Source organism: Ictidomys tridecemlineatus, chromosome 6, assembly GCF_052094955.1.
Source record: "Ictidomys tridecemlineatus isolate mIctTri1 chromosome 6, mIctTri1.hap1, whole genome shotgun sequence".
In the NCBI taxonomy this organism is placed as follows: Eukaryota; Metazoa; Chordata; class Mammalia; order Rodentia; family Sciuridae; genus Ictidomys; species Ictidomys tridecemlineatus.
This window is the reverse complement of record NC_135482.1, coordinates 36928705-36947231: the sequence shown is the minus strand read 5'-3', so window position 1 is coordinate 36947231 and position 18527 is coordinate 36928705. Positions and strand designations below refer to the sequence as shown.

General features: G+C 31.4%; 1 protein-coding gene across 3 annotated transcripts in view; it reads right to left on the bottom strand.

The window, feature by feature from the left end:
• Positions 1-3718: 3718 nt before the first annotated feature.
• The window catches only part of Ppp1r12a (protein phosphatase 1 regulatory subunit 12A), a 134722-nt gene continuing 119913 nt past the window's right edge, over positions 3719-18527 (bottom strand). For all 3 annotated transcript variants that reach the window (XM_013364115.4, XM_013364118.4, XM_005337992.5), the window contains 5 exons: positions 17970-18105; positions 16153-16257; positions 11863-11910; positions 8727-8777; positions 3719-5908 (listed from right to left, as the gene is read on the bottom strand). In XM_013364115.4, the coding sequence (XP_013219569.2) occupies positions 5822-5908; positions 8727-8777; positions 11863-11910; positions 16153-16257; positions 17970-18105 (427 nt within the window). In that variant the 3' untranslated portion in view covers positions 3719-5821. The remainder of the gene's footprint in view (positions 5909-8726; positions 8778-11862; positions 11911-16152; positions 16258-17969; positions 18106-18527) is intronic.

Genomic DNA, 18527 nt, shown 5'->3' with positions numbered 1-18527 from the left:
GGAGAATGAATGAGATAGGCAGGACTAAAGGAATAAATCAGATTTAAAAACTGCTACGTAAGAGACCATTTTGTAAAAAGATTAGTCTGACTTGAAGACTGACAAATAGGCCAGATGATTTCAGAATATGAAGAACCAATGTGTAAACTTCAAAGGCATTCAAAATTAGTGATAATCCTAATATTCCAACAACTATAACTAAATAATTAAAATAGGACATACCGAGCAGCAATTGCTAATGATAATTTTAAGTTTCATTTCTAAACTACTAGCCCACACCACCTGTCTCTGCCATGGCAAATACATTTTGTATATGATGCCTATAAATGCCCAGCCACTTTTCCCTCTTTGTAAACAGTAACTGGGGTTCATAAACAGATTAAACTCACATGGGTAGCAGGTCAGTGTCCCTGGAATCCTTAGAACACGTGTGGCAGCAAGGTTACAGAGGTGTACTGTCTCCTTTCCAATGGTTCAAAGAAGTCCTCTGAAATCCACCTCTTGTACCTTTTTCTTTTACTGGTTTCAGGGCAAAAAGTTAGATGTTTATAGTAACTGAGTAAACTATTTGAAAAATTTGTTTTAATATATTCAAAGCAGGAACAATACTATTAAATGTTTCATTACTACAAGATGCTTAACATTACTGACATTTATCAAGTGGGGTTCTTTCCTCCTAGATTTGACTGAATCCAAATGTTCACTAGTAAAGGTTTACAAATTGGTTTTAAAATTTTATTTACCTCTTAGTGGTAACAAGGGTTGCAGCCAGGGATGCTCTACCACTGAGCCATATTTTCAGCCCTTTTTATTTTTATTCTGATAGGGTCTTTTCTAAGTTGCCCAGACTAGCCTTGAATCTTTAATTCTCTTGCTTCAGCCTCCCAAGTCACTGGGAATACAGTTTTCCAAAGGCATTTTATAGATCTCACAATATTTTAATTCAGCTCAAATGCTTTAGAAATTATAAATATACTTAATTGTAAATTATTGAAGAATACCAAGACACTTTTACTGTGAAGTTATCTTATTTTTGTGTGGAAGCCTGTATTTGTATTTGATTTTTTTCACTGAGAGGGAAACTAGAAACACCTTAAAACTCAGACTTGCACATACTCACTCATATAAACTAGTATACCAAAGCATGAATAAAGTACTTTTATAAGAGAAGTGCAGGTCAGGCAAAACTGCTTAAAAATGCTATTGCAACCTAAGAACTGTGTACTGAACAAGTAAGGGAGTCATGCTTCTGTCATGATAATGTCTAGGACCTATTTGGAATGTTTTTTTGGGGGGAGGGCAGGGAGGGCTTATGTTAATGAGTTCACAGAAATGCAATTGTTTTATATACATAACATTCTACATATATTTTCATTGGGAGAAAAAAATCTGCTAAACCTGTAGAACTATCAATATTGCATATCTTACTAGGGAATTTTTTAAAAAAAAGTTCTTAGAACTACAGTTACTAGTTTAAAAAAATGTATTTCTGAAGAATGCAAAAGGCATTTCTTTTTTCATGCATACATGTAAAATCTTTTATAAACTTTTATAAACTTATTTTACATGTATGCATAGTCAGAATTTGCACTAGGGAATCAATTAGTGAGCATTAGAGCATTTATCAATTAATCAATAACACTAAAATACCACTATAAGCCAAAGTGGTATTCAGTAATGTTATAAGGAGAAAAGAAAAAGTTTAGCATGTGTGGGATTCAAAACATGGGATTAGGAAAAAAAAAATCAAGAAATGCCATCCTCAAAGATCATCAAGTATCTTCAGCCTAAACCTATAAAATAGACTAAAATATTTTATGTAATTTCATGGAAATAAACTATGAACTAACTAATATACATTAAAAAGTCTCAGATCTTGAGTGGGGGAAAATAGGAACAACCACATTTAAGTTTTGGGAAGAGCTCTGTATTGTACCAGTTTTTGGGAGCTAACCTAATTTGTAACATGTAAACCTTAATTTTCTCATTGTAAAGTGGAGATATGCTCTTATTTACCTAGCCTGTTTTAAGAATCAAATGATAAGCTACTGAAACAGACTCAGTATCAAAACAAACCCAAAAAAAAACTGTGAGAAAAGGAAGGTAAATCTCATCTCTTTCCTACTACTATTCTCCCAGATCTATAAGCACTAAGTACATGCCTACCTTTCTAATTTGTTTTTTAAAAAATAAAAATCCAGTTAATTATGTGACCCAGATATTTATTGGAATTTAAACAGTGACATTTTGAGTTAGTCTGATTCAAGGCCTTCTTTCTAGTAAACTATAGTAAAGTTTTAATAAAAATTCAAATTACAGATAAATTATGCATTAGATACTCTTGTTACATTATAGAAATAGAACATTACGTTACTTGTTCCTATGTTTTTATTTTAATTTAGTACTTGCAATCTATTTTGTAGACATATGACTGTCACATAAGAAGAAAACATTGTTATTTATATAGTAATTACTCACAGAGGTTTTCCAAAAATGAAACTCAAATAGATTTAGTATTAAGAGACATATAATAAGAAAATAAATAATATTTTATTCTAAACCCAATATTTTTTGGACAGCAGTATTTACGTGTAATTACCCCTGCCGAACGTGCGTACTCCGACACACAGAGACCACACACATATAATAGTAGAAACAGAACAGCAAAGACTGTATCAATCAGCTCTCATCTTGGCAACAAAGTTTTCATTAACAAGATAGGCTAATGGGTAGTTAATAATTGTTAGTGGAGTTTGCTCTGTATTCTGCTTATAATGATAGAAGTACAGTCTACAAAGCTATTTATGCCCTATGGAAAATATGGTCCTAGTTTAGAGAAGAATTTGGTTTACTGGATATTTTTCTTCTTGTGCTGGCATTGGGAGTCATGACTATCTCAGATAAGCCAGGAAGGACTAAGGGGTAATAAACTTTTAGGCAATTAATAAAGTAGCCTAAAACCTACTTTACTTTTTCAAATGAATTCTCGGTGATAGTTTTACAGCTACTTTTCAAGCTTTTGCACATGACAAGTTTTTTTGAGGGGAAAACAAGTTACAATAACATCAACAATTCTGTAAGCATAAATAGGCAAAAGTACTAAGTAGAAAGAAAATAATTCAATAATTTAGTTAAATACAGTCTTATTACAAGTCTTGTATCAGAATGCCAATACCAAAAATCAAAGTTTTAACTTTAGACTGTTAATAGATTGAACCTTGGACAAATCTAAGTTGAAGAATGATCTAATATTAAAAAAGTAAAATTTTTATTTCAATGGAATATTATCTTCATATGTACTACAAATCTATGTTTGCAGCTAAGGGAAAAAAAGCACAGGTTTAATTTTTAAAAACCACAAAATGTTTATGGAAATGAAATCTTGTGCTACAAAACAACTATTTTGAAACTCACTGTTACCATTACTTTTTACCCACTTATAAAAAAACTAGTTCTCAGATTCTGCATACAGACAGCTTTATGTAAAATATATAAACATTTGTCCAAATTGGTACACAGATTGCATAAATATGGCAATTAAGATTGCAATTACAGATGTGCATGTACAATGCTGTGCAAATTATCACAATATTACAATTTCAAAAATTATTCAAATTGGTATCCAAGTAAAGCAATTAGTGAAAAAATACCCATGCAGAATTTAAATATCTCAGAACAAAATTTAAAATGTCTTCATTAAAAGTTCACACATTTAAAATAGTTTTATTCATTTTATTTGTATATGTCAAAATACATTTTTTATTTCCAAAATAGTGAGTTTTGCAACTAGTTTCATGCAGAAACAAGGTCTGCTCAATACTACCAATAAAATCAATATAGCACAGTAGCTGTTCAATTTTAGATACAAAGAATAAATAACCTAAATACAAAACACTAAAATATTAGAAACATGTATTTAATCATTCTTCACAGGCATCCAAACTTCACAAATATAAACCATAGCATGCCTAACTGTTGTGCAACCAGAACATGTTGCAGTCACTCAAACTGATCAATTACTGTATATTTTACCTCCACATTAGACCATGACCATGAAAATTCTCTATATTCAGACCCACCATTCATACAGTTCAAATATAACCAAAAATAAAATTCCACAACTATCCTTGTACCTTTAAAATCAAGAATCCTGAGCTTGGTAGTAAGAGCATAACCTTATATCTTCATAAAACCATCAAGAGAGAGGACTTGAAATCCTGCTTACCAAAATACCCTTCCCCAACCCCAAAGTAATCTAAAATAGGCAGTAGAACACAATGACCTTTTAAAATGAAGAGGTACAAATTCACATTTAATATAGTATACAATACACTGAATAATACAATCAGCTACAATAAGCTTTACAATGTACAATTTATTCAAATGGCTGAACTGTTCAGTGGTTAAAGAGACAGTTATGTGCCAGAAAGATGTAATATTTTGCATGATTTAATGAAAATATAAAAGCTATTTGTCCAAATAAAAGCCATCTTCACTATGTAGTTGGTTTTGCTTTTTTTTTTTTCCCCTAGAAAAAGGCCACTGAAATGTATAAAATGGTCTGAACATGATGGTGGTATTAAAGTCAATGCCTCTTCACATGGCAAAAACAGTGCATTTAACATTAACTCACGGGTTAAATCTACAAATGATTTCATAGCATTACTTTGGCTAGCACAACAGTTTTAGACAGCACTCAGATAAATATAGGTATGTGAAATGTGAAGCAATTATCTTATGCAATTTTAATTATAGTTGAATACTAGCAAATGAAAACTGAAAATAAAAGTAAAAGCACTTTACAGTAGAAAATTTCTGTAAAGATAGGGCTCCACATAATGTATAACTTTTAAAGTCTTTATATCACATTGTTAGCACATTTTGTTTTTAACACTATCATGGAGTAGCCTACTTTGCATTAACAGACATCTGAAATAAGAAAATAGTCAAGCATGCCATGTGGTGTTCTAAAAATCAAAACAATACACTTATTTATATTTACAGCATCACTCAGTACCTGCTAAAATGAATGTGAAGATTACAGAATCTAACATACTACAATAAAAACAAAAACAAAAGTGACCAATAGAAGGCAGAAAATAGAACTTAAAAGATCTAATCTCAACTGACTTAAAGCATTCATATAAGAAATAAATGCATATTGCACAAACAGTGAAAGCAAATGTTCCACCAAGCAATTCAGTTCCAGGTGGGAGACAACACATTAGCCTAACACATGACAATAATCTCAGAAGGGCAAATATTCTCTTCCATGAATAAGAAAGCTGGGAAAACATAGAAGACTCTGCCACATGAAGAGTTAGAAGGAAAAAATACAAACCCAAACTTAGAGTAAAGCAAAAAAATTAAATATTAAAAAACTGGAAACGTGGCACATGGAAAAATGTTGAATAACTGTCTTCTGTGAGAGCTGAAAGTTTTTGTTGACACAAAAGTATTTATGTACAACTAAGGCTTACTGGTTAAATATCTGAGGCATATCTGGCCTTGAACACTTTCCTTATATGCTGGAGCTGTAAACAAGTTTTCTTAGTCATTTAAAGAAAAAAAAAAAAATCCAAAAATCCCCAAAACTTCTCAGCAGCTGCATTAACATGAAACAATGGTCTTGATTAAAAAAAAAAAAAAAACAAAAACCCAGAAACTTAAACAAAACAAAAATTCTAGATAAGAGGGCATTTGGCAGGATATCCAAAAATGACAGTCTCCAAAGGATTCTTCCCAGGCTTCCAGTGACTGCCAATTATGGTCCACTGGGTTATTAATATGTGCAATTCCTGCTGTGTTGTTCATTTGTTTTCTATTTGGAAAGTTTGCTTATAACTCTGATCAAGGCCCCATTTTCATCCTTTAGTCTCTGGTTGTCTGCTTTTAGGTCTGGTAACATCTATGAGAGGAAAAACAGAAAGAAAAGTTTTACTTCAACAAAAAGATAAAAATCTTAATAAATGTTATACTTACACCACAAACGCATGATATCAAGCTTTTGCCAGTTACATATATTTCTACATCTAAAACATATATCAAAAAATCCTGATTTATGAAGCTAATTGGTTTAATAAATGATGGAATAAAAGATTTATTCTCTTATCCACAGAAATTTACTAAATTACTTGATTTTATGACTCACAAGCACACCATATTAGAGCAGCCAGAAGCCTGTTTTTGTTAGGATAGGCTCTTCAAGGGAGTTCCTTTCAACACATAAAACAAAGCCTTTTGCTTTAAGCTAGACTTAAAATCATAATATTATTGTTCCACATGAAAACCAGCCTATCTAGTAAAGTGTTGAGGTAAGAATTAGACTTCTTCTTCTTTTTTTTTTTTTAATTGGGGATTAAACCCAGGGACACTTTAACCACTGAGCCACATCCCCAGCCTTTTTAATATTTTATTTAGAGACAGGATCACTCTGAGTTGTTTAGGGCCTAAGTTGTTGAGGTTTGATTTCACGCTTTCAACTCATGATCCTCTTGCATTAGCTGCTGGGATTACAGCCATGCACTACCTCAGAGGGCAAGACTTGTTTTTTTTGTTTTTTTTTTGGTGCTGGAGATTGAACCCAGGGCCTTGTGCTTGCAACACAAGCTCTCTACCAACTGAGCTATAACTCCAACCCCAAGACTTGTTCTTAGTGTCTGATTAAAGACAGGTGCTCAATGAATGGCAACTATTACTATTATTAAAATTTAAAAAAATACATTATTTTTGTACCAAGGATTGAACCCAGGGACACTCAACCACTGAGTCATATCCCCCATCCTTTTTATTTTTGAAGCAGGGTCCTGCTAAGTTGCTTAGGGCCTTGATAAATTACTGCAGCTGGCTTTGAACTTGTGATCCTCCTGCTTCAGCCTCCTGAGTGGCTGGACTTATAGGCATGTGCTACTGTACCTGGCTATTAAAACAATTAAGTCCAAGTAGTAAATGCAGATCTTTGAAAACATTCACTCATAAAAAGTTAACAAAGTGTTTGAAGCAAACAGAAAAATAAACTCATATCTTTGAAACACAGCAATTTGATTTTCTGTAGTTTTACAAATTAAAGCAGGGGATAGAAATGTTATAGATTAAATAAATTTTCTACTAAGAATAATTGAAATTATGTGTCTGTAAAGTCAACTAGGAAATGGAGTTAGCATATTTTGGATATTCTTTCCAAAATACTTAGTTCTCTTTCCTCAGTTTTCAAAGTGTATTATATAGTCTAATTAGATAAAAATAAAGTTTCTACTTCTATCTCAGGCCAAGACTTTAGGAAGAATCTAATTTTATTGGAATCAATTAATTCTTGTGTTCAGAATGTTTAGATATATAGTAATATGAAGTTTACACATTAAGATGTAAACAAAAAGGATTCTGACTGAAAAAGACATTATTTTAAAAAACATGTAGGCTTAATCTTCAGATTCTCAAAATATATTAATCATATATAAAATGTTTTATTGTTTATATTACATTTTCTTTCTAGTAGGACTATAAAAATTAGCTGTATTTTAAGATGTAAAATATATTTTTAGACTAAAAAATGTGCATAAACTTTACAAAGTATTGAATTCTTGAATCTTCCCTTAGCTTTACTGTAGTTTATCAGCTGTAATATACAATTAGTGATATTTTCTGACATTCTGAGAAGCCATGCATAATTAAACAGTTACATGATAAGCTCCAGACACAATGGCATTAATTTGTAAAAGTGAGCTCTTACAAAAACACGCTTACTAATATGAAAGCACCTGCCTGGCTCTACCAAGAAGAAATGATGAAACTATAAGTTAAAGGTTCACAGACTGAAGTTGCCTACAGAACCCTGAGCGCTTGGCTACCACTCTTGTCAAGGCCCTATTCTCAGTCAGCAGTCGCTCATTTAACTCTCTCAGAGTTTGAATTTGCTTTATTTGGTGCAGGTTCTGTAGGAATCAGAACATAAAGAAATAAGAATAAAAAATAAGAAAATGGAAAAGAATACATGAGCATAAAGAATAACAGATAATGAATGCAAGAAAAGTCTAAAACCAATATTTTAATAGAGTTAAAAAGGTAAGAAATGTATTCTGAAATTCCATGTCAAACTAAATGAATAAGCAAATAAAAACCAAAAGATTTTCTCCAGTGTTCAAAGTCATTTAATAATGGTCTAACAACCAACTAAACAATCCAATAAAACATTTAAATCTTGATATTCTAATTCTATGGGCATAATTTCCTATGCATTATTCATTAATTCATAACGTGATAATAGGTCAACATCTAGCTATGCTTTTATTTTTCCTCCTACAGAGTTCAATGTTCAAAATAAATAATTACTTCCATAGGTATTAAAATATGCTTCTACCTGCCCATCCCTTCTCATGTCATTTATTTTGAAGGAGAACATTCTGTCTTTTATTACCTCCCTCTACCATTTACTCTCCAAGAAACATGGAAAAGTAAAGAACTAATAAACCCCACATATTACAGTTAATATCATCCATTAAAAAAACCCCTAAATATCAAAAGGGCTATACAAATAGATTTTTTAAATGATTTAGGTTTTAAATCCTCCTCTAGTTCACTAATACCAGAATTTAGGAAAACAGAAGCACATGGTATAGATAATTCACAGATTGGCTAAATCAGTTTTGAGACCAATTACAGTATCTATAATAGTATAATATTAAAATTCAAAAGAGCACTATCTCTAATAAGTAGTGTGGTTTACTTACTTTGAGTTCTTCTTCCATTTCAGATATTCTTCTTTCTAGAGCTCTTCGTTCCTAGATCAATTTAAGGTACCAATATTAATTATGTAATTATTATATCCTTGAGTTTTCTTCTATAGTGTGAAATAGTGATACTTTAAAATTAAAGATAAAAATCAGGAGCAGTGTAGAAAGAGATGTGATGCCAGTGATGTGTGAAGAGCATCCCAAAATTTGAGAGAAATAAATTTGAAGACATTTATTTTTTCAATACTTTTTATAAGCTCTTTCTCTCTCTCTCTCTCTCTCTCTCTCTCTCTCTCTCTCTCTCTCTCTCTCTCTCTCTCTCTCTCTCTCTCTCTCTCTCTCTCTCTCTTTTAAAGCTTTGACTTTCTGGTAAGATGATACATAAGGTGTCCAAACTATTTTTTTAGTTAACATAAAACTTAGGGATAGAATAAGCCAACACTCAAAACCTATATATGAAAAAAAAAAAAATTCCCAAACAGAAAACAAAACAAAATAAAAACACACAAAGATGCAATTTTACTAGTGATAGAAGCAGAAAAGCGAGAAGCAAACATGCCTAAAATATGTGTACTTCATAATTTCAAAAGGATCTAAGAGATCTCCAAACATGTTTACTATTCATTATTTTTCCAATTGACTTTACATATAGGTTGATACTGTGGTAGCATTAATGCGGTGAATCTAATGGAGAAGCAACTGCAGCAATCTATTTTAAACTTGTTTCATAGAGTGACAGGCAAAGCCAACATACAATATATTATTGCAGTGTACTGTTTTATTCTCCCTTAAATGATAAGCATTCTAGGGTGTTATGCAAAAAGCAAGCAGCAGTAATTGATGAGCTGTAAAACTGGTTAGGTCATACCGCCCAGAAGATACTGACTCTTGCCGGTCACCTTTCAGATATAAACCATTTACATTTAGTTTAATCACACTGAAAACTCTTTCCAAGACATTCTTTCCAAGATTAATAATTTGATATTTAGTAATGCAGAACATTTACTGTAAATGTCAATGTTTTTAGGATATGTGACTTAAAAAATAACAGAATCTCACTCCTACTTAAAAGTACTGTTATTCTAATATTTACATGCTTAAACATCACAGACAAAAATGTTATTTTCTACATATTTCTTTCTCCTAGATAACATAGCCAGGACAAATACACATAAACCGCTGTACTTCTCCAAGTACTATTTGTATTGTATCTTAATTGATCTTCATAATTTTGTGAAATAGATTACCTTCTGACAGGTAATCTCCCCATGAGCCTCAATTTTATTATGTGTCTTAAAGATTTTAACTTACTGGTAGAGCAAAAAAAGAACATTACACCTAATTGACTGATCCTGCTGGCTCAATGGAATTCACAATCATAAAACTGCAGGCAATATATTTTTGTTGGACAAACATATTAAAACAAAAGTAAATTGCTTAATCGTAAGCCTGTCTGACTTAGAGAATGCCAAATAAATGTCAGCAGTTACGAAGATGATAAATATCTATTAAATTAAGAAAGGATTAACTACTTTATCTGCATTTGACAAGCAGAAAAAAAAGGTCAGTGAGAATGTCAGATCATAAGCATAATCACAAGGGTAGGCATACCAAAATATTAACTCTCTCTGATAAGATTATGGATGATTTTTATATTTTCTTCTTTTGCTAAAATTTTGTAATAAGCACATTACTTTCATAAAAAATTAAATATTCTTAAAAATGTGACTGTCTCAAATATAAATACATATTTTGATTAAGTATATTTTGTTACATATCTTTCATTTCAACCATTAGTAATGATTAATAGATAAATGATTTTATTATTTCAAACAAATTCAATGAGATATATTATAAAAATAATGTATGGTATATTAACAATATACAATAATTTAATAAGTGATTCTGTTTTAAACAAGTATTAATTATACCAATTAAAAAATGACTCATTACACTTATTTTTAAACCTTGCTCCAATAATAATAAAAAGAAAATTATTGCAAAGTACAATTTAGTAAAGGCCACATTAACAAACTGTATTTGTTGGTTTGTTTATTTTACTTTTGGGTGAAAAAGACAAATTGGTTATTTTTTAAAAATGAAAGAAAAATGTGATATCAATTCTGATTATTCTTTGGCCTAAAGAGCAATGCTACCAAGATGCAATTTCTTTTTTATTTATTTATTTATTTATTTATTTATTTATTTATTTATTTATTTATTTATCTATTTGCAATTTCTTTTTTAAAACCCCACAAGTGTAGGCACTACTCACTTGCACTACAGATACTCTTTAAGAACTTTTCCTTTAGCTTTTGGATCATGTATAAATTTTCAACTGCTCAGATTAAACTTGTAGATTTACTTCTATGGCCATTTCCAGACTACTGAGCTATATTAAGTGGAGTGTATTTAAATGAATATATCACAGCCAATAAAAAAAATTATAGAAAGGCATAAAAAGCATAAGAATCTTCTTGAAATCAATATTTTGTTTAAAATAAGTTAAGATAAATATTTAAACTCAAAATTAAAATAGCATTAAGTTTCAAAAGAATGTGAAAATTTGATGACTCCAGACTTAAAAAATTTTATTGCAAGAATGAAGTATTTGGGCTGGGGCTGTAGCTCACAGGCAGAGCGCTTGCCTAGCATGCGTGAGGCAAGGGGTTCAATCCTTAGCAGCAAATAAAAATAAAAAAATAAAATAAAGGTATTCTGTCCATCTACAACTGCCAAAAAAAAAAAAAGTTAAAAAAAGAGAAATATTTTAATTTAAAAAATTGGAAACAAATATATGATTAAAATGTATGTATATACATGAAGCAATATACATTATGTACATAAAGATAAACAGCATTTTTAAAATATCAGATTTCACTATCACAATGTATAGATTTTGGTACTGGGGAAAGAATGTTTTAAAAATAATTCATTAAGAGAATAATGTGGTATACTAAATTTTAATTAAGGCCATTTCATACTAGAGACCCCACAGTTATATATTTATTCAGGTAATATTAATTTAAGCTAGCTAAAACTATCCATAAAACAAAACAAAAAACCCTAACTCTGCTTATACAAAACAGTTAAGAAGGAAAATAATTTCTTAGTCAATGAGATAGACACTTACCCTTTTTTCCATTTCCAATAGTGACCTATCAGCAAATCTTTCTTGTCTCTGCAACAAAGCAAGCAGTTAGATTATAAAGGGGTTGTAAGTGCAATTAAGATGGGGAGGCACAGTAACCCTCCTTTAAGTATCTAAAGCAATTACAATATTTAGGTGGTGTAACATGCAGATGTGAGTGAAGAAAACAAGATTTGTATTGAAAACCATAAAGAATAAAAAGTAATGGAATCATTTCTTTGGCTCTAATTTTATGGCCTATATAATTTTCCATACTTTTCATAGTTTAGTTGGGGCTAAAGATTGGTGAGTATTGTAGAATAAAAATGAAACCATCTTAGTTTTCCCTCAGATGCTCAAATTCTCTTCTTTCTTGCACCATTACCAGTGACTAATATGAATGGCCAGATTCTAGAACCTTGAATGAAACATTACCCAACCGAGTAGGCACTATATACATGCAGCCAGGCCAGTAAACTTGTCTTTCTGTCCTCCTCATATGTATCGTAGTCTTGCTCACTCCTTCTATTTTTCTTTTCCAAACATGCTCCAGAACTGGTAAAAGGGTTCATAAATTTTCACTTGTAAAAAATTCTAGCTATATAGACTTTCTTCTGAGGAGGTCAGGTCTCTTGTTTTTTCACTTGATGTACTAAGCAAACAGTCCAAAGTTGATTAAATCCTGAGATGTGAGCTTGGTTGTAGGGGTATATAAAGGACCTTCGGATTTTAAGTCATATGCTGCACCCTGTATTCAAGAGCTCTAATCTGGATAATGAGCACAGGCTCAGTTAAAAGCAAATGGAATCTTAAGATCATATTTACTTTGACCTCTACACAGACCCATGGGACGCCTAGTCAATTTGCTGAAATAAATTCAACAAATGGCTCACTCCTCAAAAGATAATTTTCTGAAAATCCAGTTTTATTAATTTACCAAAAATGTTTCTGGACAACTTTAACAAGAATGGTCTCTTATGACTACTGAACACAAATGTACTTTAAAGACAGCTCATCATTAATTAAGCACAAATTTTCACTGTTTACTATGGTAATTTTATATTTTTCTCTTTCCATTTTCCGTTTATTGCCATATTGGGGATTGAACCCAGGGCTTCTCACTGAGCCATATTCCTAGCCCTAATGTGGTAATTAAAAAAAAAAAAAAAGGCGTATTTTTTTTTTTTTTTGCTATGCCTTTCTGCATTCATGTTTTACTATCTTTAGGACCTATAACAGTTACTTTTTAAATCTTCTTTCAGAATTTCTTATTTATCATTATAGTACAAAAATTTAAAGAACTCATCATGCATAATCCCACATATCTTTACTTTTGACTGTTATTTTAAATGGTTTTATATTTTTACACTTACTCTTTTTGGAAAAGCAAAAATTGATACATTGCTTCTTTTTTTTTAGAAATTCAATCCATAATTTCAAATATGAGTAGAACTATTTCAGCTAATTCTGATTTTTGGCAGTTTTTAATTTAAAATGTTTATTTGCTAGAAATATACAACAAAAGGTTGATATGCCATATGAGATCTACAAATGAATCATAAAATACTTAAGACTGAAACAATTTAAAATTAGATGAAAAAGATCAGAAATAGCATTATGCCATTGTATGTAAATTTATAATTTTAGATGAAAAATGGCATTTCAATGATTTTAAAAATTAAAAAAAAAAAAGGCATTTTACTGGGAATCTTTTTTCCCCAAATGGGAACATTTAGTATTTTGTGATTTGTTTGCCAATTTCATAGATTAAAAAAAAACAAACAAACAAAAAAACCCAGGTGCGGTAGTGTATGCCTATAATCCCAGCAGCTTGGGAAGCTGAGGCATGAGGATTTCGAGTTCAAAGCCAGCCTCAGCAAAATTGAGGTGCTAGGCAACTCAGTGAGACCCTGTCTCTTAAATAAAATAACAAAATAGGGCTGGGGTTGTGGCTCAGTGGTTGAGTGCCCCTAAATTCAATCCCCAGTCCCCCACCACCACCACCAAAAAAAAAAAAAAAGATTTAGTTAACATTTTTATTTAGTTACTGCTTTTAGTTACACATGCTAGTTCTAGCTTTTAAAATCCCAATTAGTAATGTGGTGAACTTGTCATTTGGCTAGTATACAGCCAACTGGTTTTGATAAATTGGTCTATTTATTTCCATTGGAGACTCTACAGGGTGGACAATGCTCATTTAGGGCAGGATTTAAGAATTCCGGGCTTCTTGCTAAATGCTATCAAACAGACCTAAATTTCAAGATTTTCTTTCTTTCTTTCTTTTTTTTTTTTTTTAATTGTGGTGCCAGGGATTGAACCCAGGACTTCAAGCATACTAAGGATTCTTTTTTTGGTAAATATTGGTGCATGTTAATTATACAGAATAGCTGGGTTTTATTGTGGCATATTCATTAATGTACATAACAAAATTAAATCAACTTCAACCCCCTTCCCCAATAAACTAACACTCTTCCTTCATTTTCACGAGATCCCTTTTTTCCCTTTGGTTTCTACATATGTGAGAAAATGACAGTTGTTATTTCTGAGTTTGGATTATTCAGCTTAACACAATGCTCTCCGGTTTCATCCACTTTTCTGCAAATGACAATTTCATTCTTCTTTATAGCTGAATAAAAAACTCCATTGATTTATTAACGTTATTTAACATGTATATACTTTATCCATTTACCTGTTAAGAGATATCCAAGCTGGTTCCATAACTTGGTAATTGTGAACTGGGCTGCCATAAACATGGGAATGCATGTGTCTCTAAGATATCCTGACTTCAATTTAATCCTTTCAGATAAACAGCAAGGAATGGTATAGCTGGATCATATGGTAGTTCCATTTTCAGGTTTTTCGAGGAACCTCCATACTGATTTCCATAATGGCTGTACTAATTTACATTTCCACTGCTAGTATATAAAGGTCCCCCTAAGGATTAATTCTAAGCAGGATGATAGTTCCCTGGGAAACATTCCATATGACTATCAAACTGCTACTGCTATGTATATTTATGAATAGTCATGAAAAGAATAATAAAACATATCAGGTGGAAGAATTCCTGGTAGACTTCAATTCTCAGGACAAATGTTCTAAAGTTGGACAAAAATGTTCACTTCAATGCTTAATAGTTTAACTTGTTGTTTTACTTTAAACCCAGTGACTTGTTTCTCTGGCTTTAGAAGAATCAGACATTTGTACTTAAACCACATGCTGTAGCTTTCCTATTTTTTGGTGCTAGCAATTGAATCCAGGGACTCATGAATGCTAAGCACACGTTCTACCACTGAGCAGCACCTCCAGCCTAGAGGTTTTAAATTGTATGACATTTCAAGTTATTATGACAACTTACTATGAAATGTGTTCTTCTTCTTACTTTTTTGTGCATCCTCTTATTAAACCCCAATTAACTGAAAGAATCTGAGGAATCTTTTCAACCTCATGAGCATGACCCCTGAATTTTAGCATAGCATGCATTGTGCATAAACAATTGCTTTACAACACAACAGTGGTTTAAAAAATAAAAAAAAGACCTAGTAACAAGTATAAGTCAAACACAGAGACTAAATTTTTAGAAATTAAGAAAAACGTCTATATAAAAGACTGACCAAAAAGAAGTATTCTGTCCACTCGTAGATCAGTGCTATTTAGATCACTGCTTTCAAGATGAATTCTAAATGCAGAAATATGCTTATGCTATAAAGTAAAATGCTAAAATTAAGCAAATGTATGTTCTTCAAAATTATAGAACTCTTAGTCTTTAACATATAAATAGATCCTGTCTAATCTCTAAGATAAAAAATATGTAGCATTCCTAAGGTTATTTGAACACAATTTTTTTTTCTTGTTTTGGGAAAGGAAGAGGCTGAGGAGGAGATACGTCTATTACTATATACTGTAACTATTAATATATACCACAGAAAAGAAATTGGAAAACAATTTGAGTTTTGCTTAGCTATCTCAACTGTAGTGTCCAAAACTGTCTGTCTTCTCTAGGCTGATACACAGAAGGGAAGTTACAAAAGAAGTTAAAATGATCTAGCACTATTACCTCTAGTCACTTTTACTTGAATAAACAGAAATATTCATAAAAATTTTTATAAAGAAATTTTGAGGAATGGGGGTATAAGCAGGAGTAGAATACTTGCCTAGTATTTACACAGTCCAGAGTCTGGTCAACAACAACAACAACAATAAAAAGGCTATAGGATGATTCTGTAGAGATGACAGAGATATACCAGGGAAAATTTTAATGTAATTTGAGAATAACAAAGAGAAAAGGGTACAAACCTGGGTGGCCTTTTCCAACTGCAATTTAAGATCTGTTAATTCCATATTTGTATCATGTAGCTGTGCCTTCAACTTTTCATTTTCAGCTAAAATTTGTTCATAAAGCTATAAAAATAGGGGAGAACAAATTATTTTTCTGTTCTTATGCGTTTTCTGCCTATTACACCCTCCTAAATTTCTACAAAGGAGGTGATAGTGTCAGTTACATTAATCATTTTACTTCTATGACTTAAAGTTAAAAGGCAAGCAAAATATTTTTTCTAATGTTTAAATCCAAATTTCATTTGGTAAAATTCAAGACATTTCCCTGTTCTGATGATTTTGTCCTCTTAACGCTTGAATATACTTTTTTCCCCTCTATCGCTACTTCTTCCTTGGTAATTCTGACTAATATCATTTCTTATACAGATTATACTCCTCCCTCTAATCTGTTGTATACATAAAAACAAAGTTTAACTTTTCAAAATAAAAATCTCTCATTTTCTTACGCTAACAGTTCTGTCACCCCTTCCTCCCAAACACACACAAATTAAGAACCCATGAAGGCTTTCCAATATTTTTATCATACAGATAACTTTAAAATGGTCTATAATAAAACACTGGTTTCAGCCTATACATCAACATTTAATTATTTCAATGTATCATGTATCCTTGTACCACAATGTCTATATGCTTACAGTTCACTTCATCTGGACATTTTCTCTCCCATTTTTGCTCATTAACAACTAATCAACCTTCTTTTCTTACCTGAAGCCTCGTTTTCTTAGGAAACCCATTCATATATCTCACCACTTTCATTTGTTATACACTTTTATAATTTTTTTTTGTACCAGGAATTGAACTCTGGGGCACTCAACTACTGAGCCACCTCCCCAGCTCTACTTTGTATCTTGTTTAGAGACAGGGTCTCACTGAATTGCTTAGTGCCTTGCCCTTGCTCAGGCTGGCTTCAAACTCACCATCTTCCTATCTTAGCCTCCTGAACTGCTGGGATTACAGGCATAAGCCAATTGTTTCTGTTGTTCAGGGTGACTGGTCCAATTTTTAAATTATAATTCATTTGTAAGATGTTTGTCTCTCCTATATGGAATATGCCCATAAGAGCAGTACATTATCTCCATCTTCATTGCTCACTTATAGATCTAACCAGTTAGCATAATTTGAGTATTCAGTTATTTATTAAATAAATGCCTGAATCAAACTCATAATGGGAAACAACTTCCTCCCTTGCTACACTTGCTCATTTGCCTTATAAGTTAAATACATAATTCAAAGAGTTGTCAGATAATAGGAAAATGTACAAATACCACAAGACCCTTCCTTCTCTATAAACTTCATAAGGTTTATTCCAAGCTCATAATGTGAATAATAATACTTGAAACCATGCTGAGATTTTAAGATTTATTTATCAATTAATCCTTAGTCCTTAATAACACCTGATCTATCACAAGTTCCTAGTTACTAAGAAAAACTATATTCTCTTTAAAAAAGCCATATTTTTCTGTGTGGCTGCTTTCTGCTAACAAATCAATAAACAAAGTGTGTGAACATATACCATATGTATACTTTACTACCGAATACCCCTTTCTAGCTCAATCACAGTAATGGCTTGTGACACTTAAATATAAAATAAAGTACTGGGTATTTATCTCTTTCCTTTAAAAAACAAACAGCTATTTATATTCTATTTACCATTACTTACCAAAAACGAAAAATGAAAGTTATTTCAAGATATGTTTTCTAGAATAATACTGAAATGTATTTTTCAACACAAAAGATAATTTATTTTTAATTAAAAATATAAGTAACCCAAGTACCTTTTTAAAGTCAGTTGAGTCATCCTTTTCTAGCCTGCTACTATATGGTTTTCTTTCTTCTAAGTAACTATACGATCCGGAGCGACCCAGCAAGGAATCATACCGATCACTAGCTGAAGTGGAACTGGTTTCATATCTTCAAAAGATAGGTTATAGTCAAAAACTTTATTACAGGCTTTCTTTCACAAATTACATACATTCTAGCATTTGTTAATTCAATATTCCAAAATAGTCTCCCTAATTTATCTTATCAATTTTTGATAAAGGGATTTTAAAAATACTATTAACTTATATTATTTGAAGATTCAAAATCTCTATATCCAAAAGTCAGAGATGGTTTTACATTTGATAAACTATTTATAAGGTTTCAAATTATGTATTTTCCCACATTTTAACATCCCTGACATCAAAATGTGGCTTTTAATTGATAGCATAATTTAAATGGCAGCACCTTTCCTTTGTAAGTGGCATATGCTGATGTTTTAAATTAATAACATCTTAGATTTGATAAAATACAGTGTATCCAAAGTGATAGATAGTGGGGTTTGCCCTAATCAG